Source organism: Lepus europaeus, chromosome 1 (assembly GCF_033115175.1).
Source record: "Lepus europaeus isolate LE1 chromosome 1, mLepTim1.pri, whole genome shotgun sequence".
NCBI lineage: Eukaryota > Metazoa > Chordata > Mammalia > Lagomorpha > Leporidae > Lepus > Lepus europaeus.
The window spans coordinates 111,418,974-111,442,094 of record NC_084827.1 but is presented as its reverse complement, the minus strand read 5'-3'; the positions used below and the strand labels follow the sequence as shown (position 1 = coordinate 111,442,094).

Genomic DNA, 23,121 nt, shown 5'->3' with positions numbered 1-23,121 from the left:
TAATTCTGTATGAGCAATATTTAAGGGTAACACGACTTCCTCTTTCTTCCTTCCTTCTCTTCCTCCACCCAACACTAGTCAATAATATTATCTTTCTCACCGTTTACTCTTGTACTATTAAACATATTTACTCCCCTCTTCGGTTTATCAGCTTTAAATGATAGCTGTGACTCCCAACTATTAGAGATTATGCAATCAGAGAACTTCGGTACCTCCCAGCTTCATCCCCGTCCCCCTAGTTATTTGTTGGTTGCAGCTTTCCCACACTGTGAGGACATAAAATCTCAATGTTCTGTTCTTTCACCAGTCTGCATACTTCACACTGCCTTAGATATACAGTTTAGGAAGATAGCCAACACTCACAAGCATGCCTAATCATCTCTAGGATGGCTGAAATGATTGATTTCATAGTTTCCTCAAGGAAGACTTGTGGAACAATTGCCCTACATTTTTTCATATTCACATGTGTGTAGCCTTTACACAGTAGAAACATTTGGGCGAGATAGAAACTCAGTTCTCACTCTCCTTGGGAACACTGAAAATTCTGCTAAAGTAAAAGCCTGAAGTCATGTGACACAAAGTCATTCGGTTTCCTGCTTGGCTGCTCCAAAAATGATTTTTTTATTTACCATTCTTAGTAACTTTAATAACATAAACCTGAGTGTTGAATGTTCCAGATCATTTTTCACTAGGTTTCTATTAACATCAAAATAAAACTCCATTTATTTTTGGGAAATTTCTTTAATAATATCTTCCAATATTTGTTCATTATTTCATTTTCCCTTAAGGGAGTCCAATTAGAGTTCCTGGATCTGCTTGCCTTGAGCATCCAAATATTTTTCTTTTAAAGATTTATTTATTCATTTGAAATCCAGAGTTACAGAGAGGGAGAGGGAGAGGGAGGTGGGAGGAGAGGGAAGCAGGGGGAGACGTTGGGTGGGGGCAGAGAGAGAAAGAGAAAGGATTGATCTTCTATCCATTGGTTCACTTCCCAAGTGCCTACAATGGCCAGGGCTGGGCCAGGCCAAAGCTAGGAGCCAGGGGTTTCATCCTGGTCTCTCATGTGGGTGGCAGGGCCCCAAACACTTAGGGCATCCTCTGCTGCTTTTCCTAGGCCACCAGCAGACAGCTGAATTGAAAGCAGAGCAAGCATATGCCTGCCAGCATCTCAGGTTGTCATTTTATCCACTACACCACAACACCAGCCATGTGTATCTAAATTTTTACGTCATTTCTTGTTTGGTTCATGTAACTCCACTTTATTACTTCTATTGTCTGTGTTCTTTGCTAAGTTTTCCATAATGTCTAATATTTCTTGTATTCCTTCAAATTTTGTCTTCTTTTCTGGGATGGTTTTTGCACTTTTCTGGAACTCTACAGACTCACATTTCCTATCTTCTTATTGGCTATGGGCAGTGCAGTCCCAGGGAGCTCCTCACTCAGAAGGACTCACAAAGTTCTGTGGCTATCTTGAAAATTTTCCTAATTTGATCACGCACTTTGTGTTTTATAAATAAAGTCCAACTGAGCAGTGCAACACATACCAGGACTTGCAGCTTGGCCCACATCTGAGCCTTTCACTTCCCCCAGTTGGGTCGTTGGTTGTACCTTTTTCTATCGTAGCATCCACCTGCCTCCCTTCTCTCCCCTACCTGGTGACTGCTGCTATCTTCAGCCCCCAGCATGGGACTAAGCACAAGCAAGGGAAGTGGTAAGATTGGGTTTGTACTCCCGCAAGTGCCATAGAAGAGGTCACCCAATTGTTTGGGAGTGACTCCATAGAGTGAACCCTTGCCCACCCTTGATCTTGGCACAAAGGTTGCAATGCATTTGTAGAACAGCTGGCCACCATGGGTTGGACCAGTGGGCTTACAAAAAGGAGAGAGGTCTGCCTCAACTTCTCTACCTGGTTGTCCAGGGCAGTGTATTAGCCAGAGGCTGGAGAAAAAAGGAACCCAGCAGCAGGTGAGCTGTATTTATGCTGAGCAACAGGAGTTGGCCCCAGACCCCTGCATGGGGATGTACTTGTCCCATGAGTATCTCCCATGCCAGAGGGAGCATGACACCTCACAGCAAGTAAAAAGCACCTTGACAGGGGGGAGAGATACTGGAAAGAAGGAAGGAAAAAGGTTCATATATTTGTCCCTTCGATGGCACTTTTCTCATGCTTTTTGAACCAGGGTCCTACATCTTCACTCTGCATATGGCTCTACACACAGTGGGGCTAGCTGGTCCTAAATGTGGATTTTATGCTTTTTTTTTTTTTGAGGGGAAGAAGATAACCATGTCCTTCTTCAAAAGGTCCCTCAGAACCACGGCCAAGGCCAGCCTGCTGGATGACCAAACACACCCTGCCCCTCTGTTGGAGCTCTCCACTCCGACTCTTCCCATTCTGGTCAATAGATCTGTCACATTTTCCTGTCGCAAATAAGACTGGAGAACTTCAAAGAACACAAGTTGAAAATGGTTCCAACTTTTGCTGCATTTATATTTAAAACATGAGGCTTCTGTTTCAATCATGTAAAAACTTGCAAAGGAATCACCTTGGAAACCAAAAGCACATGATCATTAAAATCAGCTTAGAAGCAAAGAATCTTCAAAGAAGTCAACCCAACTGCAAACCTTTTCATTATCTTTGTGGAGGGAACCTCTCCTGTAACCAACACAAACATAAGGCAAGGGAATTAAAATGTTCACTGCAGAACTTCTAGAGGGAGGCATCAAATTGAGGCTTGAAAACTCACTTTATTATTCACTTAGAATAGGGTGTGCTGGAAGCAGTTACAAAGATAATACAAATGTGTTGTAATCACATTAAACATGACCTGATATTTGCTTTTTTAAAAGGAGAAGAAGTTTTTTGTTGCAGTACATTGATATACTAACTGATAATCAGGTTTTTTTCTTAATATTTCCTTCCTTTAAATACCACAGGATATGTGTCCCTTTAGGGTAAAACTTGGCCATATTAAACCATCAAGGAAACCATCAAAAGAGCTTGTCCTAAAATTCAATTCATTCTGCTCTTCTTCCTAGCAGATACAAAAGGAAACCTGGTGGTTTTTTTTTTTGTTTTTTTTTTTTTTTTTTTTCTGACAGGCAGAGTTAGACAGTGAGAGAGAGGGATAGAAAGGTCTTCCTTCCGTTGGTTCACCCCCTCAAATGGCCACCATGGCTGGAGCTGCGCCAATCTGAAGCCAGGAGCCAGGTGCTTCCTCCTGGTCTCCCATGTGGGTGCAGGGCCCAAGCACTTGGGCCATCCTCCACTGCCTTCCGGGCCACAGAAGAGAGCTGGACTGGAAGAGGAGCAACCGGGACAGAATCCGGCGCCCCAACCAGGACTAGAACCCGTGGTACTGACACTGCAGGCGGAAGATTAGCCTAGTGAGCTGTGGCACGGGCCCCTGGTGCTTTATTTCTTCTTCTTTTTTTTTTTGACAGGCAGAGTGGACAGTGAGAGAGAGAGAGACAGAGAGAAAGGTCTTCCTTTTCTGTTGGTTCACCCCCCAATGGCCACTGAGGCCGGTGCACCACACTGATCCAAAGCCAGGAGCCAGGTGCTTCTCTTGGTCTCCCATGCGGGTGCAGGGCCCAAGCACTTGGGCCATCCTCCACTGTACTCCTGGGCCACAGCAGAGAGCTGGCCTGGAAGAGGAGCAACTGGGACAGGATCCGGTGCCCCGACCGGGACTAGAACCCGGTGTGCCGGCACTGCAGGCGGAGGATTAGCCTATTGAGCCAAGGCACCGGCCCCCTGGTGCTTTCTTATACTTTTCCAGGAACAACATCATTTGTCAAAGGAAGAGGGGAAGGGCCGGTACTGTGGCATAGCAGGGGTAAAGCCGCCACCTGCAGTGCCGGCATCCCATATGGGCACTGGTTCCAGTCCTGGCTGCTCCACTTCTGATCCAGCTCTCTGCTGTGGCCTAGGAAAGCAGTGGAAGATGGCCCAAGTCTTTGGGCCTCTGCAACCGTGTGGGAGACCTGGAAGAAGCTCCTGGCTCCTGGCTTTGGATTGGTGCAGTTCCAGCCACTGCAGCCATCTGGGGGTGAACCAATAGATAGAAGACCTCTCTCTCTGTCTCTCTCTGTCCCTCTGCCTCTCCAACAAACAAATCTTAAACAAAAAAAAAAAAAAAAAAAAAGGAAGATGAGAAAACCCTAAAAAATTTGGGCAGAAGGGAAGACTATAAAATAAATGTTTGGCTATTTCAATGAGTAGTTGTAATACAGGAGAGACAAAACAGTACGGACAGCTAGCAACACAAGTACCAAAAGAGGAACCAAATTTGCTTAACACATTCAAACTACACCTGAGAAGCCTGAGTGATTCTCCCAGGAAAACAAAAGAGGAACATGAATCTTTTAATACATGGCCCCATGGTACCTCTCTCAGTTTGCCTCATTTCTCCTGTTCTCATGTCTTGTGCAGGCAAAAGGAAAGTAAGATAGGCAAGAGGTACGAAAGACTCAGAGCAAGACACACGGACTATGTGATTTGCTTTGTTTTCTTATGGTCTTGGATTGAGGGCTTCTATCTTTCTCCTCTCTTTGTCCTTAAGGGTCCTGTGGAGGACAGGGCAGGGGGAGGGGCAGGCTCTCTTCCCTGGCCTGGTCCTAAGTTTTAACTGCTACCAGAGTGAGTATATCTCCTATTCATTTTCAACAGTGAACCTATCTCTTTCCTAGACCACCCTGGCCCTCGTCCAACATTCCTCCACATTGCAACTCTTTTCCTCCTCAACTATGCCTTTGTTGTTGTTCACATTTGTCTATTTAACGCAACTGCTAGAGTATATGGACAACAGTATAAGCAAGTAAGTTCTTCTTTTCACCATACATAAATCATATTCTCAGACTCCGCCCAGTTAACTGACACAAAGTCCCACCCAACCCTTTTCAGCACTGCTCCACGTCACTCGAGAATCAGAGAGGCACAGAATGAGCCTAATCACCACCTAATCAAGACTGTTCTTCACAGGCAAGCATCTACAATCAGCTTGGGAAAGGACTCCACACACGCCCACCTCTCTTCAGCTTCTGCAGTTTGGGAAGCCCAATGCCCACAGAGAACAGGCTCTGCAGCATGAGACTGGGCACGAGCTGATTTTCAAAATGTGAGAGTGAAGGAATGAGAGGACGGCGTGCTGAGAACGCAGGTGCACACAATCCGCGCCTTGGGGAGGGACAGCCGTACCTTTGTAATCGCAGTGAAGACCTTTTCCAGAATGGCATTCGGCTGCGCAATTTGCGGTCCATTGGCCTGAATGTTGAGGGCAATGGCACATGGTTTGGCTACAAATCTAAAAATCAGAAAAACAAAACAAAAACAAGAAAAGTGTCAGAATTTATTCAGTCTGTAGCTGTTCTTAATGCCACCAGTTACACCTTACTCAGTGGTCCAGCAAAGTGCTGGTAGGGTTTTATGAGTGTACATTGTCAAAAGCCAAGTGGGTAACCATAAAGTAGACTTTATTTTTTCTCTCCTTCAGTCGCCTGGCAGTAACATTAAAAAAAAAAAGAAGTCCTTTAAAACCTCCTGATCCTCAAGTTCTAACAAGACTCAGAGAGACTGTCACATGAAACTATACGGGTATAAGTAGATATGTAAATAAGACAAACTGATTTTAAAATTATGTAACACGTAAGCTTCACACTAACACATTCCAAGAGTCATGTCATATTTTCACAATGAGCAACTGTTTATGAAGCATGCAGAAACAGGACTTTTGATCACTGCTAGTCAAAAAACTTAGCACTCTTGTCTATACTCAGTGTTCTGTATTCAGCCCCAATCCCTTCCAGCCTCTTAAAATTCTGTCTTGTATTTATTTCGTTTTTTTTTTTTTTTCTCATAGGGAGCAATGAAGGATGTCAAATAGCATGACATCCCAGACATGCTTAAAAGTCTGGAGTGTTTACAAGCACCAGTAGGACTGCTTCTATCTTAAGCCAATGCCTCTGTCAAGAAGAGTGGGAAGACTGAGCTTCATATCTGGTCTTAATTGATGCGTGAATGAATGACTGAAGGAGAGCAGGTGGAATGTGTGGGGCCCAAAGGTACAGTAACACCTCTAATAAAACAGTATTAAAAAGAAAAAGCATTTGGCCGGCGCCGTGGCTCAATAGGCTAATCCTCTGCCTTGCGGTGCCGGCACACCAGGTTCTAGTCCTGGTTGGGGCGCCGGATTCTATGCCGGTTGCCCCTCTTCCAGGCCAGCTCTCTGCTGTGGCCAGGGAGTGCAGTGGAGGATGGCCCAAGTGCTTGGGTCCTGCACCCCATGGGAGACCAGGAGAAGCACCTGGCTCCTGGCTTCGGATCAGCAAGATGCGCCGGCCGCAGCGGCCATTGGAAGGTGAACCAATGCAAAAGGAAGACCTTTCTCTCTGTCTCTCTCTCACTATCCACTCTGCCTGTAAAAAAAAAAAAAAAAAGCATTTACAACTTCAAGTCTTAGGCTAAATGCTCAAGAAATGAAGTTCTGTAAGTAGTCACTTTCAGTGGTGACATCTGACATTTCCTACTAACATGAAGTAACTTAACATTACAGGAAAGTACTACCCAAGTTAATCCATGATGGCCAAATGCAATAACTAGTAAATGTACCTAACAGATCACCAGTAAGTCTTAGGTGAAACTTTATAAATAATAACCAATGAGATTAAAGTACAGTAGACATAGAAGCCTTTCTTCTAAGCAGCACTAACAAAGTTTGCATACATAGTACTGACATTCTTCTGGTTTCTATTTCCAGTATAAGTGAATCAATTTATTCAAAAGAAAAATGGAATACTGTACATATTCAAACTTCAACCATTTACACAGAAAATGTGATGTAACACCTATCATACTGGGCTCTCCAGGACAAAGTTGTGTAGAAAGAATATTCACTCTCTTCCAATACATAAATCTTCCACAAACTGGAATATCTCCAAACCTTCTGCATTCTCAATTCTTTTTTTTTTTTTAATTTTTATCTACTTGAGAAGCAGAAAGTTAGAGAACACCCATCCACTGGTTCACTCCCTAAATGCCTGCAATGGCTGGGACTAGGCTGAGGCCAAAGCCAGCAGCTGACAACTCATTCTAGGTACATGAGTGGCAGGAACCCAATTCCTGGAAGCGTCAGTGCTGCCTCCGGCAGACTGCATCAGAGTTGGAGCTGGTTATAGAAACCCAGGAACTGCATCTTGGGATACAAGCACCCCCAAAACTAGGCTACACACATTCTCAATTCTTTCAATTAAAGTTTTCTGAGGCACGTCAGCCTTATTGACAAGGAGCATAACCTTTTCCTAGAGACCTTGGGTGTTCACTACAAACAACAGTCATAGATGTACAGCTGTGGCTATGATGAGGGGAAAATGAAATTTAATGAGCAGTGAGCATAGGGAAGCGTCTAGAGCTTGGTTCCCCGGCAAGGTGTCCAGCTTTGTGGTTATGTGTCTTCTCATCACAAGGTAGAGTGAAGTGTATGAAAAGACATGAGATCCAGCAAAAGTGAAAAATAGGTAAATAGGCACAATTAATTTGGTGTAAAGGATAAAATCCACCCTTCCAATCTATTCCCTTCCAAGATGACCTTCTCCCCACCTCTCTCTTATCTTCCCCATTCTCACAACTTCTGACGCACTACGTTCAAATTCCCTTTTGCACTTTGTCATAATCAGCCTTATGGCAACCTGATCCTGCACAGCTGCTCTTCTGAAGAGTTCCATGATTATTTTATCCTGGTATACCCCATGATAATGCCTAGGCATGCACAGGAAGGGGTGTGTGTGTGTGTGTGTGTGTGTGTCAATAAATTTGATCAACTGGTCTACTTCAGGAAATATATTTTCCATGTTGCTGCCATGGTTTTGAAAGCTGCTGACAAGTGAATGGCTGGACACGCTCACAAGTTGGCCTTCTCTGGTGCTCCACAACAATGTGTGGGCAGGCAGCAGGAGAATCTCTTCAGCAGCAACTTCCTCACCTTTGCTCTCACCCTCCAATCACTTACCAAAGCATTCCAAAAAAACCACACTTAATACCTCCCAATCTTTCTTTTGAAGCTTCAAACCACATTTTAAGAACTGTTATTTTTTTAAGTCTCAAAAACAAATGCATTATCATCTTTAGCATTGATAATTAGCATTATCAAGTTTTCATCACTGAAACTATCAACTAAATCTAATATTCTGTAAAGAGATTTTTAAAGCAAGGCTCAAGGCCAGCACTGTGGCAAGCAGGTTAAGCTGCCGCTCCACTTCCAATCCAGCTTCCTGCCAATGCACCTGGGAAACTGATTCAGTCTAAAGTTGAAGTTCCCAAAGTTCAAATGAACCCTTGTCATACATGTCCAATAAATTAAACTGCTTTAATCCACTGAACAGTTACTATGTCATATAATGTTTTTGTTTCATGCCTGGCACACTGAGGACAATTTATGAATACTGGATGGATGGATGGATGAACACACAGATGGATAAAAGGGATGGAAGGGATGGATGATGAATGGATGGATGGAAAGCATGATAAATAATTCATCTAAAATACACTAGTAAGTGCTTTTACTGTCTTTTTCCAAAGAGGTTGTGAATTTTAATTCCCTGGAACATCCATATCTTCTCAGGGTCATTTGGAAATCAGAGGGTACGTGACTGACCATTCCAATATATAAAGCTATTTATTTAACTCCCATTGTTCCCACGACATCGAAGCTGGCCCCAAAGAGCATTCTTATAGGCTCCAGCCATTCCTCCCTAGGCATTCTCCTCTCATCTTATGCAGTGCAGAGAGTCCATTTCCAAGGTTCAGAAAAGTGCGGCAGTAGGCAGGAAGTTAATGTCAAATCCAAACTGAGAGAAGAAAAGCATATACTTCTTAACTTCTTAATAGGTAACTTTAATTATATGTAAATACAGCTATTTTATTTGTGCTTTTTCTCCAAATAACGTGTGAAACAACTGTAGCATTATTTTTTCCCCCAGAAAGTATATTATATATCGAATAAAACCGGGGACCCTGCTGCTAGCTTTATCAACTCCTGCTATGGCCCATTAGAGAAAAGCTGAATTTTTTTTAATGCTGGCTCTAACAGAAGTCTTCCTTTCTCTCTCTCTTGCTCGCTCGCTCTCTCTCTCCTCCAAATACTATACTATACTCTCACCTACAAATACTATAGTTAAAAGGAAATACCTACTTTCCAGCTTTGATGACCATCTCTACCAGGAAATGCTCACCTAATTCCTTGTTTTGTTTTGTTTTTTTTTAAATCAAAGGCAGTAACACCACATTCAAAAGATCAACCATCTATAAAATACTTTCGTGTGCCATATTTTTAAAGTAAATATAATCATGATCTAAGCATTGGAAATTACTAGCCTCAGTTTAAAAGGCAAGAAAAACATCTAAGATGTTTCTACTTTTCCGATCCATTTGTTTGCATTTTAAACACAAGTTAAACATCTGCACCAAGTCCTGAAGTGAGCACTGGGCAGGGCTGCGGTGAGAAGTGATCCTTGCACTCAAGGAAGTCTACAAGCTGCAAAGGGAAACCCTTCAGAAACAATGAATGTTTGCACAGTAAATGCCATTGTTCTAACTACTTTAAAATATCTCATCCTCTTTATTGGGGAACATGGTCAGAGACTTTGAGTACTTTCTCTCTTTTTTTTTTTAAAGATTTATTTATTTATGTGAAAGAGTCTGAGAGAGAGAGAGAGAGAGAGAGAGAGAGAGAACGAACTTCCATCCACTGGTTTACTCCCCAGATGGCTATGACAGCCAGAGCTGTGCCAGGCCGAAGCCAGGATCCAGGAGCTTCTTCCAAGTTTCCCATGGGAGTGCAGAGGCCCAAGCAGTTGGGCCATTTTTGGCTGTTTTTCCCAGGTCATTGGCAGGGAGCTGGATCGGAAGTGGAGCAGCCAGGTCTCGAACCAGCGCCTATATGAGATGCTGGTGTCTCAAGAGGCGGCTTTACCAGCTATGCCACAACACCGGCCTCCAGCTCCTTTCTAACTGTCAAATTCCTACAGTTTTCAAAGTACAGCTAGAAGGCTGTGAATGCAGACACACAAACCTACACATGTGCAAAAACTGTGGAACTGAATCTCACACACATACACATACACACACAGGTGCACAAAGGAGTAAAAATAAAATGGGAAATCTGAATGAGACTAGGAGACTGTAGCAATTTCTTGGTTGTGATTCCAAGCTACAGTGTTTCAATTTTACCATCAGGGAAAACTGGAAAAAAAAAGTCCAGGGAACCTCTGACAGCTGTGTGTCTGCAGGACCATCTTAATAAAAATATCAACTACAAATAATTGGCAGGAGACTTCTGCTTCTGATGTGGAGGAATGAGATCCTGACAAACACATTTTTTTTCTCTTTAAAAACTACACAACATACCACCAGTACACCCCCCTCTCCACTAAAAAAAAATTAAAAAAATAAAAATTACAGACAACACTACCTGAGGGCTGTGGAGACTGAACCAAGCAAACAGACTTTGGAGGGGAATCAAAAGCTGGGGCAAATAAGCAACAAAAAAGCAAGCCCCTTATCTGCCTCTGTGTTTGTTTTACAGCTCTACCCAGTCACAGCAGCAGGTAAAAACTGATAGAAAAACACACACTCTCTCACCACAGGAGCCAGCAGAAGGAGCCTGGGGAAACCAGAGAGCGACTAGAGAACCGTGGAAGGAAAAGGGCCAGAGAAGAAACCCTAGTTTTGTGTAGAAATCAAGATTCTGGCTGACTTCTGAACCATGAATGTACAAGATAAACTGAGCACAGCTAGGAGCGAAGGCTTAAAGCCCGATCCAAGACTGAAGCCACAGCGGGCATGAACCATTGCAGTTTGAGCCTAAGTAAACTGCCTGATAACCAAAACATCAACATTTTTCAGAGCAAGGTTAAAAAAACCCACAGACTACAAAGATAGGACAGATGTAATCCACACTGATGAAAAGCAAGGAAAGTATGACCCAGCAGCACGAAAAGATGGGGAGAAAAAGGGAAAAACTCAGTGAACTTGGACTATGCAATCTAAAAAGAGAGAAAAATGGAAAAATAAACAGACTTTTAAGAACCTGCGAAACAATTTAAAACAATCTAACATGTGGGTCATGGGAGTCCCAGGAAAAAGGAGACAGACTAGGGAAGAAAAAGAAAATATTAGGAGAAGTAACAATTCACAACTTGCCAAATCTGATAAAAGATATAAACAGACAGAACTGAGCAGCTTGAGAACCCCAAAGAGACAAGTATGAAAAGAGAAAAACCTAGACAATTCATAGTTAAGCAAGATGAGACCACAGGTAACAAGAAAAAATTGAAAGTCACTAGACAAAAATGGCACGTTACATACAGGAAAAAAAAATAATTTGAAATATTGTGAAACATTTTCATCAGAAGTTATGAAGGTTCAAGGACAGTGCAGTAACATCTTTAAATTCCTGGAAGCAAAAGCTTAAACTAAACAAAACAAAGCAAAAAGCCCACATCAACTCAAAACTCCAGTCCAGCAAAATTACCCTTCAGAGAATGAAGGTAAAAGGAAAATCACGGGAATTTGTGGCCCTCACACTTCACTCCAAGAATGCTAAAGGAGGGGGCAGGTACTGAGCCTTCTGATGCTAGTTCTGGTTCCAGTCTCTTGCTAATGCAGACCCTGGGAGGCAGGGCTGATAGTCCAAGTGATTGAGTTCTTGCCACCCACAAAGAGACCTGGATTGCATCCCAGGATCCAGGCTGCAGCCCCAGCCCAGCCTCTGCTGGATGTGAACTGGTGAATAGATTCTTCTCTCTTGCCTCTCTTCCTCTCAAAGAAATCATTTGTTAAAAAGATGCTAAAGAAAGTTCTCTAGGTTGAAAGGCAGGAAAACCTGGATCTTCAGAAAGGAACAGAGCATAAGGAATGGAAAATACAAAAGTACTTGCAAGGTCTTTGAACACAGCCAGTTAATGACAGGTGAAATAGTGAAGTCCAATTATGAGAAGTAACACATATCCTACCCACCCCAGACTTGCAGGGAAATCTAACTATGTAGCAGGAGGAGGAGGAGGGGGCAGAGGTAACATTGATCTCATTGCTTGACTCCAACTGTTTTCTTAGACCTCAGTATTATCAGTTGTGGATGAGCCATGGCTACCACTACAGCAGGTACTTAAAACTTTAAATGGACAAGAATAGTATAGATTGCATGTTGAAAGCAAATATGTGGGTACATGTTTAGACATACAGTGTGCATGTGCCCCAGGGCTTAGCTGAGTGTGCATGACTACATATTCTATAAACTTATCTAAACTGTTTCCAAAAAGTCAATATTTGGTGGGGTGAAAAAAGCCAATTTGGAGAGAGGGGACTAATATTTATTGAAAGTTAGTTAGCATGTGCCAAGTATTTTTGTGATGATTTACTTTTTTTTTATTTGACAGAGAGAGAGAGAGAGAGAGAGAGAGAGAGGTCTTCCTTTCTATTGGTTCATCCCCCCAAATGGCCTCTAGGGCTGGAGCTGCGCAGATCCGAAGCCAGAAGCCAGGTGCTTCTTCCTGGTCTCCCATGTGGGTGCAGGGACCAAGCACTTGGGCCATCCTCCACTGCCTTCCCGGGCCACAGCAGAGAGCTGGACTGGAAGATGAGCAACCAGGACTAGAACCCGGTGCCCATATGGGATGCTGCCACCACAGGCAGAGGATTAACCAAGTGAGTCATGGCGCAGGCCCCTGATTTACTTTAAAAAAAAAAAAAGAAAAAACACCACTTTGAACTAAATACATCTCATTTTACAGAAATATAAACCAAAGCCCAAAGAAGTTAGTCTGTCCAAGGTCTTAAAGCTAGTCAAACAGTTTAGAGAAGACTTATAGACCATCAGCTCCTAATATAATCTCTTAGTAGAAACTAGATTTCCAGGGCAGGCATTGTGGGCTAGTGGTTAGGATACCACTTAGGAGGCCCTCAGTCATCCCTTTTTGAACAGTCCTGGCTGCTCTAATTTTGATCCAGCTTCCTGTTTATATGCATAATGGGAGGCAGCAGGTGATGGCTCAAGCACTTGGGTCTCTTCTATTAATGTGGGAGACCCAGATAGAGTTCCTGGCTCTTGTCTTTGCAACACTGGCTACTGCAGGCATTTGGGGAATGAAGCAGTAGAAGGAAGGTCAACATCAACCTCTAACTCTTCCAAATAAATTAAAATAAAAAAACTAGATTTCCTCCCTCTCCCAAAAACCAGAATACAGAGGCACTGTTAAGTTATTTGTGATATGCCATGCATTTTTGCACAGCAATTCCACTTTTAGGTATTTAAGGAAATCTGTCAAATGAAAATGTCATAAAAGTAAAGATTTTCATGCACATTTGCCCCTACAGAAGGGGGAAATGGTAAATAGCTTAATGATTTGCTGACAAATTACTCTTCAGGCATGTATGGTGTGTAAGGCTTGCTCTAAGGTTGAAGATGCAACAGTGAGCAAAACACCTGCTTTTATGGAGTTAATATCCCAGGTGGAGAGAAAAAAAAAGTGTTTTCTATTGTGATGGATCATGACCGAGAAAAATACAGCATGGTGAGAAGGACAGGGGTACCAGGTGGGGTTGCAATAGGCTAGCGAGTGACGGCCCCATGGAGAAAGTGAACAGAATCCCAGAGGAGGAAAGGAGATAAACTGTTGTTTAAAAAAAAGTGGAGGAGGAGAATGTTCTGGAAGGCATAGCAGCCAAGGAAGAAGGGCCTGAGAAAGCAGTAGGACTCAGATGTCAAGACGTGCTCAGAGGACCAGTTGTGGCTACAGTTAGGAAGCACAGGAGCAGCAGGCAGCCACATCTCAGCACCTTGCAGACCATTTTAAGAACTTTGGTTTTGGGGCCAGCACTGTGGCGCAAAGGGTTAAGCCGCGGCCTGCAGTGCCAGCACCCCATAAGGGTGGTGGAGTCCAGCTGCACTACTTCCGATCCAGCTCACTGCTAATGCACCTGAAAAAATAGCAGAAGATGGCCCAAGACCTGGCCCCTGCACCAACGTAGGACACCTGGAAGAAGCTCCTGGCTTCAGCCTAGCCTAGCCCCTAGCCCCAATCATTGTAGCCATTTGGGGAGTGAACTAGTGAGTGGAAGATATGTCACTCTCTCTCTCTCCCACCCCATAACTCTGTCTTTCAAATAAATAAATAAATAAATAAATAAATAAATAAAGAGCTTTGGTTTTTACTGTAAGTGAGCTAGGAAAGCCACTCAGGTCTCTCAAAAGAAACCCTAAAGGATCTGGTTTCTATTTCAACAAAACCACTGAGTCCTCTGTCAAGAATAGACTGAGGGCCTGGCATGGTAGCAGATTAAGCCTCCACTTGTGATGCATCCCATATCAGAGCATGGGTTTGAGTCTCGGTTGCTCTGCTTCCCATCCAGCTCCCTGATAATGTACCTAAGAAAGCAGCAGAAGATGGCCCACATACATGGGCCCTTGCTGTCCATATGGGAGACCCAGATGGAGTTCCAGGCTCCTGGCTTCAGCTTGGCCCAGGTCTGGCTGTTGCAAACCATTTGAGGAGTCAACCAGCAGATGAGAAATCCCTCTCTTTGTCTCTTTTCCCTTTCTGTTACTCTTTCAAATAAATAAATCTTACAAAAAACAAAACAAAACAAAACAACAGACTGAATCTGAATGAAGGAGAGCCCTTATGGGAACAACAAGGCTAGTGGAGCAGTTATTCCAAAGTCCAGGTAAGATAGGGCAGCAGCAAGAGAGGCAGTGAGGAGAAATCAGACCCTGTTGCACCTGTTCCAAAGGCTGGGGCCACAGGATTTACTGATGGACTAAATATGGGAGGAGATAAGAAAGGAAAAGGGTGGGGACATAGTTTTGGTCCAAGCTCCTAGAAGGGCAGTTAAGTTTGGAAGCTGGGGTGAAGAATTTGTGACATTAGTTTGAGGCATGGCAAGATTGAGGCTATACTTATTCAATTCTTCAGCTTATAAACAGTGATGCCAAGTGGGAGCTGGACACACTGGTCTGCAGCTCTGGGAGGCTTAGTGTAGGGTACAAATTTGGTGCCATCAACATGCACATGACATAAAGCCACAAGATGAAGGGAATCACGTGGGACATGAGCGTAAACACAGGAAACGAACATGTGCCAGAAGGAGAAAATGGAATTGTCTAAGATGTAAAACTGAGGTCAATTTTTTGTGCCTCAAAACATGTAAGTGCAACATACTGAAAACCAAGTATAATGTCCTATTTGCATACTTTAAATTTTTTATAAGGAAGACTAGTGAAAAATTGTTAATGGTGATACTCTATTAGGGTTAAGAAGATTTCATTCACATTTGATATGTTTCTGTATGGTTTTTAAGCTTGTATTTTGTATTTTAAAGGTAAACGACACTTAATTGTGTTAAATGTATGCTTAATAACATGCAAAGTTGCTCAGAAGTGATAAAGCACTTATGACACACAAAAGATGTGAAAAATACACTAAAAGGTTGATTATGTGTATTGCCAGGTGATAGGTTGCTGTAACATTCTTTTTAAATTGGTTTCTGCATTGTTAAGTTCTTAAAATGAGAGTATAAATTGTTAATACCCAAAATAAAAATAGAGATGAACAGGACAGCCATTATCCCTAATAAGACTTAATATCTCAAAGACAGAGAAGCCTAATGTTGAAGCCCAGAGACAGCTGTGATTCAGCTCATTCCACAGACAACAGTAGGTGGAATAAAAATAAAGTGCCACTTCACTGCCTTGCCAGGTAGAATAAAAGATGGCATTCAAGTCAATGGTAGTGACAAAAGCTATGAAACTATTCAACTGGGTGAAATTACTCCAAGAATACACCAAGAGAACGTGAAATGCAACCAACAAAGAAATGACTTCTTCCTGTGCCTGGAGACACCATGGAACTTTTGTACCTCCTCACCTATCTAATGAGAACCATAACTTTACTCAGTCTCTTGTTGGGAACTCTTTCTAAACCATTAGCCCTTTGAGAGCACTCAGAGGGCCAGAGACCAGGCGGATGGCAGACAGCTTGGTATGCAGGCAGACATAAAGTATAAAAGACAATTCCTTTAGAGACAACTCATGTTTCAGATACACCTGCTCTGAGCGTGGAGCATTGGAAAACTGTTGACTATCTCTATGACCTAGTTACTACCTTTATAGAATGGAGACAATAAAATACACTTGGATAATTTTGTGCAAGCATTGACACAATGAATATAAACCTCACATCACAGAGCTCAATATTTGCAAAGTATTCAGCAAACGTTTGTTCTTTTTATATCTTGGTTACAATAGATATACATTGTGCCCTAGTCTGTCCTGGTTGGTAACCTGTTATGGGAACAGCATGGGATGGCAGGGATTTGTGAAAGAACAGGAACATTTAACTGAACCCTGTGCCACTTGGTCTAGCCTCTTAGCTCTGAGCCTGATTTTTCTTTAGAGATCCTTCAAAATTTTCCTTTGAATGATCAAAAAATCTCTCTGTACATTTCTTCGCAATTTTCTGTGACTCTGTAATTTTTCAAAATGAAAGGTAAAAAAAAAACCTCTTCCCTTTGTGTCCTATTTTAGTTTTTCATCATGCTTGACTCAAAATATTCTTCCTGTATCACTCTTTCTTACTGAAATGTAAACCCACTTCCTCTTTTCTTAGCCCTGCTCAGAGTACAATTGCTGACCACCTCCAACATCTGCAAACACTTCAACAGTCCCTCTGAGTTTTTCTTTCTCCGAGAATCAATAGCCTGAGTCCGGGGAGCCATCTTTTTCTTTTCCAACTCTTTTTTTTTAATGATTTCCCATATTCTTTTCTTAATCTAACTTTGTTGTAGACTTAAGGAAAAAGAAGATACTTTTTAGACAATGACAACTTTAATCAAAAATCATCTGCAAAGACTTTCTGTGGTAGTGGTTGCTGTTTTAAAGTTCTCAAGAAGCTTTCTGAAAACTATCCCTAGATCTTACACAGCAGTACTAAAAGAACCCGCCAGTCTACAGACACCAACCTCACTGAGGGACAATCAGAGAATGAAAAGCCACCAGATATCATACACACTTGGCTGGATCCAAGGAGAGCCCACGTTGACCTCAATGTCCAAATCACCTCTCCTCACCATGTTTCAAGGATTCTGGAAAAAAGTATCCATCTCCACTACTCAATAAACACAGAATATAGATGCTAAAGGGTGAAGTTCACAAACTGTCAATAATAATGTCATTATCTTTTTTTTTTTAAAGATTTATTTATTTGACAGGAAGAGTTACAGAGAGAGAGAGAGAGAGAGAGAGAGAGAGAGAGAGAAAGGTCTTCCTTCCGCTGGTTCTCTCCCCAAGTGGCCACAACGGCTGGAGCTGCGCAGATCCGAAGCCAGGAACCAGGCACTTCTTCCAAGTCTCCCATGCGGGTGCAGGGGCCCAAGCACTTGGGCCATCCTCCACCGCCTTCCCGGGCCACAGCAGAGAGCTGGACTGGAAGAGGAGCAACCAGTTCTAGAACTGGTACCCATATGGAACGCCGGCACCACAGGCAGAGGATTAGCCTAATGCACATGGCACTGGCCCCAATAATGCCATTAATTAAAACAATCAAAATATGCCCATCCATTACCTTAAGTCTTATATAAAAGGAATTAAGATATTTATAAGAAAAGATTGACAAAAGAAAATACATGGATGAATAAGCCTAGAGATTTAATGTAGAACATGAAGACTACAGGTAACAAAATTGTACTGTAAAAGGGATTCATGCTAATGTTTTAGTTGCTCTTACCACAGAAGTAAAGAAATGGGTAACTTAAATGAAAGATCTCTGTGAGTGAGATCCCAGCGGAAAGAATGGGCCATCAAAGAAGGAGGTGCCTTTCTCTGAAGGGAGGAGAGAACTTCCATTTTGACTATGACCTTGTCTAAATAAGATTGGAGTTGGCGAACTCAAGAGGCTTCCATAGCCTTGGCAGCTCATGACAAGAGCCTCGAGTGATTACTGATGCCATAAATAAGAGTGTCAGTTGTTAAATCAACAACAGGAATCACTGTGCACTTACTCCCCACATAGGATCTCTGTCCTTAATGTGTTGTACTATGTGAATTAACGCTAAAACTAGTATTCAAACAGGGCTTCATACTTTGTGTGTGTGTGTGTGTGTGTGGGTGCAATCTGTTGAAATCTTAGTATATACTAAGTTGATCTTCTGTATATAATTAAAAATGAATCTTAATGGGATGGGAGAGGAAGTAGGAGATGGGATGGTTTGAAGGTAGGAGGGTGATTATGGGGGGGGGGGAAGCTGCTATAATCCAAAAGTACTTTCGAAATTTATATTTATTAAATAAAAGTTTAAAAAAAATGGGTAGCTGATGAATGACAGATGTAACGTGTATTCATTTGCTTCACTTTGATAGTTATCTCTTTACTATCAATATACATCCCATAACACTATGTCATAGATGTTAAACATATATAATAAAATTTTTAAAAGAAGAATAAACATCGCATAGTGTGTATTTACATAAGAAATACCCTTGCAGTCGGGAAAGGGTATAATACATTACCACTAGGAGTTAGCTGATATTTTCATAGACTTATGGTGCTTATAAAATTACAATAAATATTAGGGCCAGCACTGTACCATAGTGGGTGAAGCCACCACCTGCAGTGTCAGCATCCTATATGGGCGCTGTTTCGAGTCCCAGCTGCTCCACTTCTGATCCAGCTCTCTGCTATGGCCTTGGAAAGCAGTAGAAGATGACACAAGTCCTTGATTCCCTGCACCCACATGGGAGACCCAGAAGTAGCTCCTGGCTCCTGGTTTTGGATCAGCACAGCTCTGGCGGTTCCATCCATCTAGGGAAGTGAACCAGCGGATGGAAGACCTCTCTCTCTGCCTCTGCCTCTGCCTCTGCCTCTCTGTAACTCTGCCTTCCAAATAAACAAATAAATCTTCAAAAAAATTACAGGCTGGCGCCACGGCTCACTAGGCTAATCCTCTGCCTGTGGCACCAGCACACTGGGTTCTAGTCTCAGTTGGGGTGCTGGATTCTTTCCTGGTTGCCCCTCTTCCAGTCCAGCTCTCTGCTGTGGCCCAGAAGGCAGTGGAGGATGGTCCAAGTGCTTGGGTCCTGCACCCCATGCGAGACCAGGAGAAGCACCTGGCTCCTGGCTTCGGATCAGCGCAGCGCGTTGGCTGCAGCGCACCAGCCATAGCAGCCATTATGTGGGTGAACCAATGGAAGGAAGACCTTTCTCTCTCTCTCACTGTCTAACTCTGCCTGTCAAAAAAAAAAAAAAAAAAAAAAAGAAAGAAAAATTACAATAACTATCAATGAATCTCCTAGTAACAGTACACATGGACAAGTAAGGCTTTATTTCTGATCTGCTCTTCTTTGGACTTTGAGGATGATCCTATCTGGACCTCTCATAGCGAGGTAAAACTACACCCTCACAGATTTGTCACTGTCAGCTACGCTTCAGTACTCCTTGACTGCAATTTTGGCAACCCCATCTCTAACTGCTGCTTCCAGTAGAGTCTCTCGGAGCTTGACATGTCACACAAATCAAGAGCTTGTCAGGTGCCTCAGAGTTCCTCTGGTCATACCCCTCGGCACTTACGATGATCCCTTCCCCAGCCCTGTCCCTGCTGTCACTCTGTGTTGGGGTCTAGGCATTCCTTCCCACTCATCTTCCTCAGATGAGTAGCTAAGGAACAGCATTGCAAGAAGCAAGCCTGCAGGCTCTGTGAAAAATGGTCTCACAGAGTCTTGTCACTGGTACACTTGTCTTGAAATTTCATCATTGGCCCTGAAGCAAAAAACGTGAACTCTGGAAACTCTAGCCTTTCTGTAATGTGCGAATCCCTCAGTTCCCTCATATTTTTGCCAGAAGCCTTATAATCCATGATGGCTTTTTAAAAATTAATTGATTTATTTGAAGGGCAGAGTTACAGGGAGAGTCAGAGAGAGAGAGAGATTTCCCATCTGCTGGTGCATTCCCCAGATGGCTACAACAGCCAGGACTAGGCCAGGCCAAAGCCAGGAGACAGGAGCTTCATCTAGGTCTCCCATGTGGGTGCAGGGGCCCAAGGATTTAGGTCATCTTCTGCTGCTTTCCCAGGTGCAATAACAGGGAGCTGGATCAGAAGTGGAGCAGCCACGGCTCTAGCAGGTGTCCATATGGGATGCTGGGGTCACAGGCAGTGGCTGAACTGGCTACTCCACAATGCTGGCTCAAGGCTTTCATGCTTTAATTCAGTCAATCCTCAAAACGTCCTTAGGGCCCAAGCAAACAGACATTGTCATCACTGTTTAACAAGCATGGAAGAGTCCAATGTTTCAGTGTCTTGAACTCCAAACCAAGGTGAAGAGGTACCTGGCACACAGACCCCTGTCATTCTTCTCTGAAGACTCAGCTCTCCCAGCATTTCTGACATTTCAGTTGCTCACGCATGTTCCTGACCCTATACACTTCTTTTGGCCCAGATCTCAACACCATGAGGATTGCCCACCAAGGCCTCGAAACCACCAAATATTCTCATCAATAGACACTGAGTGGTTTTACTCCTGCTCTACCACTGAAGATTTTGGATTGCATGTAGAGTTTAATGAAGACTGTGCCCTTTATTTTCATGGTGAACTACTAGCAACAGAAAAATCTTACAAAATTTTTAAAACCAGAGTCAACAATTCCTACGAGATTCATAAAGGTTTGCGTTAAAACTCATGACCCATCAATACACTAACGTTCCCCCCAGAAGAATCTGACAGCCTAATACTACCGCCCACCATGTGCCTGTTTCACAGTCAAGGATGACGTGAACAACAGAACTGAGACAGCATGGAGCATCCTTCACGTTGAAGGCACAGAGGACAGTCAAGAAAGCTGATTCTCAGCATCAGCAAAGTCGGGTAGTCTACTACAGAATGGTAGAGCTGAATGAGGCAGTACAAGTGAAGCACTGAGCAGGATGCCAAGACAGAGCAAACCCTCAGTGATGTTGTCTGGGTCTCCATAAACCCTCACAGCCCTCACCCCAGAGGTTTAAAGACTCCCATGGCCCTGGCAAACTTGCATAGAGACAAAGGTCAAATCTCATAATCTCTCTTATGATATTACGACACTATCATTATAGCTTAATTCAAGACCTTATAGTTTTTACAAGTACTCTTAATTCTCTTAACTTCAATTGCCCTCATAATTAGTTAGCACTGCCCCAGATTTAAAGGCGAAGATACAAGTCCACAGGAAGCGTCACTCCCAAGCATATAAGCAAACTGCATCAGTGTGGGTGCATCAGGTTCTAACAACTGTGCCACTGTGGTGGGAGCATGGGGGAACAGAGGAGGCTATGATAACAAAGGAGGCTATGCACATATGGGGAAAGGGGGCCTACAGGAAATCTCTCTTTCTCCCACTCAATTTTCCTGTGACTCTCAAACTTCTCTAAATAATAAGGTCCATTTTTAAAAAGGAAAGCCCACTGCTGCCGAGGTGACACCCTCGGGGAAAAAAGGCAAACAGGACAGGCATGTCTATCTCCCTTCTCCAGCCCAGCTGCCTCCCTCTAGTGGCCCCCATTGACAGACAGTACTGGAAAAGACCCAGCAAAGGACAAAAGTAGTTACAGAGCCTTAGTACCAAAAACAAAGTTTGTCGGAGAGTTGGGAGCTGAGAGAATACGGCTTAATACTCAGCATAGCATGTTCTTCAAACGTTCAAAATCTCTGGGATGCTCTTGACACATGGGCATCGACCTTCACATGTTTTTTGTAGCAGAGGCTGACACAGAGTTTGTTGGTAGCAGCTGGATAAGAAGCTAAAGAGATACTGGGTGGGGCCGGCACTGTGGCATAGTGGGTAAAGGCACTGCCCGCAGTGCTGGCACCCCATGTCAGTGCCAATTCAAGTCCCGGCTGCTTCACTTCTGATCCAGCTCTCTGCTATGGCCTGGGAAAGCAGTGGAAGATGGTCCAAGTGTTTGGGCCCCTGCACCCACGTGGGAGACCCAGAAGACGCTCCTGGCTCCTGGCTTCAGATCAGCACAGCTCTGGCCACTGTGGCCATATGGGGAGTGAACCAGCAGATAGAAGACCTCTCTCTCTCTCTCTCTGCCTCTAGCTCTCTGTAACTCTGCTTTTCAAATAAATAAATAAATCTTAAAAAAAAAAAGAGAGCGAGATAGTGGGTAAGCAGGACACTTATTCTTCCCCTGTCTGGTTCCCAACCTCCTGTTGTTGAGAAACTGGTACATGACACAGGAATATGTACAGTCCAGAGAATCTGTTATTCCTATTAGAAAGCCTCATTGTATAAAAAGCAGCAAAGCATCTGGAGACAAGCCGGCCTAGGTTCAAATCTTGTTGATCTGACCACTTACTAGCTGAGAGATGTGAGTTTAGTTGTTTCACCTTCAGTTTCCCTCTGACACAATTGTATCACCCAGACCACCTGGCTTCTGAAAGGATTAAATGAGACATTGGTGTGAGGTTCCTGGCATGTCAGCAAGCAAAGGCTGGTCTGTAGGGAAACATCTGCATAGTGTATGAGAAAGATCAGATATCAAAGGTTAAAGAGCTATTGATAATCAGTTTTTATGTATTGAGAACTTTATCTTGTCCTTAGTTGGTTTAAGAACTACTTAGGATTCTATAAGAACACCCCTTAATGCTTGAAAACTAAAACATAAAAGACAATGGAAGCTCCCAAGATTAGCATCAAAGAACAACTCAAATAAATGGTCTCAGAGAACAAACTTTTGAAGCCAGCAAAAGCCAAACACAACTTATTCACAAAGAGAAGTGGGAGAAAGTAGAATAAACACATACTTTCCTTTCAATAAGGAAACATGCATTTCTTCATGGAGGACAGTTCATTTTCTTATTGAAACTTGCATAACCCAAGCAATGGATACAGATTCATGGTACTTTTTAAAAGATTAGTGTTCTCTTGATTTATTGTAATCCTTTCATAGCCACAACCCCAGTGGCATCAATAGAAAGCATTTGAATGGACATAATAGTATTAAACCCTGAAAATTCTTTGATAGGAGCATTTATGAGAAATAGCCAAATCTGCAGTAAACATCAGAGCTCAATTAAATAGAAGAATGTGAAGGTCATTTCCATT

At 43.0% G+C, this 23,121-nt stretch overlaps 1 protein-coding gene across 1 annotated transcript in view; it reads right to left on the bottom strand.

The window, feature by feature from the left end:
• The window catches only part of CERS6 (ceramide synthase 6), a 345,732-nt gene that overhangs the window by 248,369 nt on the left and 74,242 nt on the right, over window positions 1-23,121 (bottom strand). Inside the window, exon 2 of the mRNA XM_062187587.1 lies at window positions 5,198-5,303. Within this exon, the coding sequence (XP_062043571.1) occupies window positions 5,198-5,303 (106 nt within the window). The remainder of the gene's footprint in view (window positions 1-5,197; window positions 5,304-23,121) is intronic.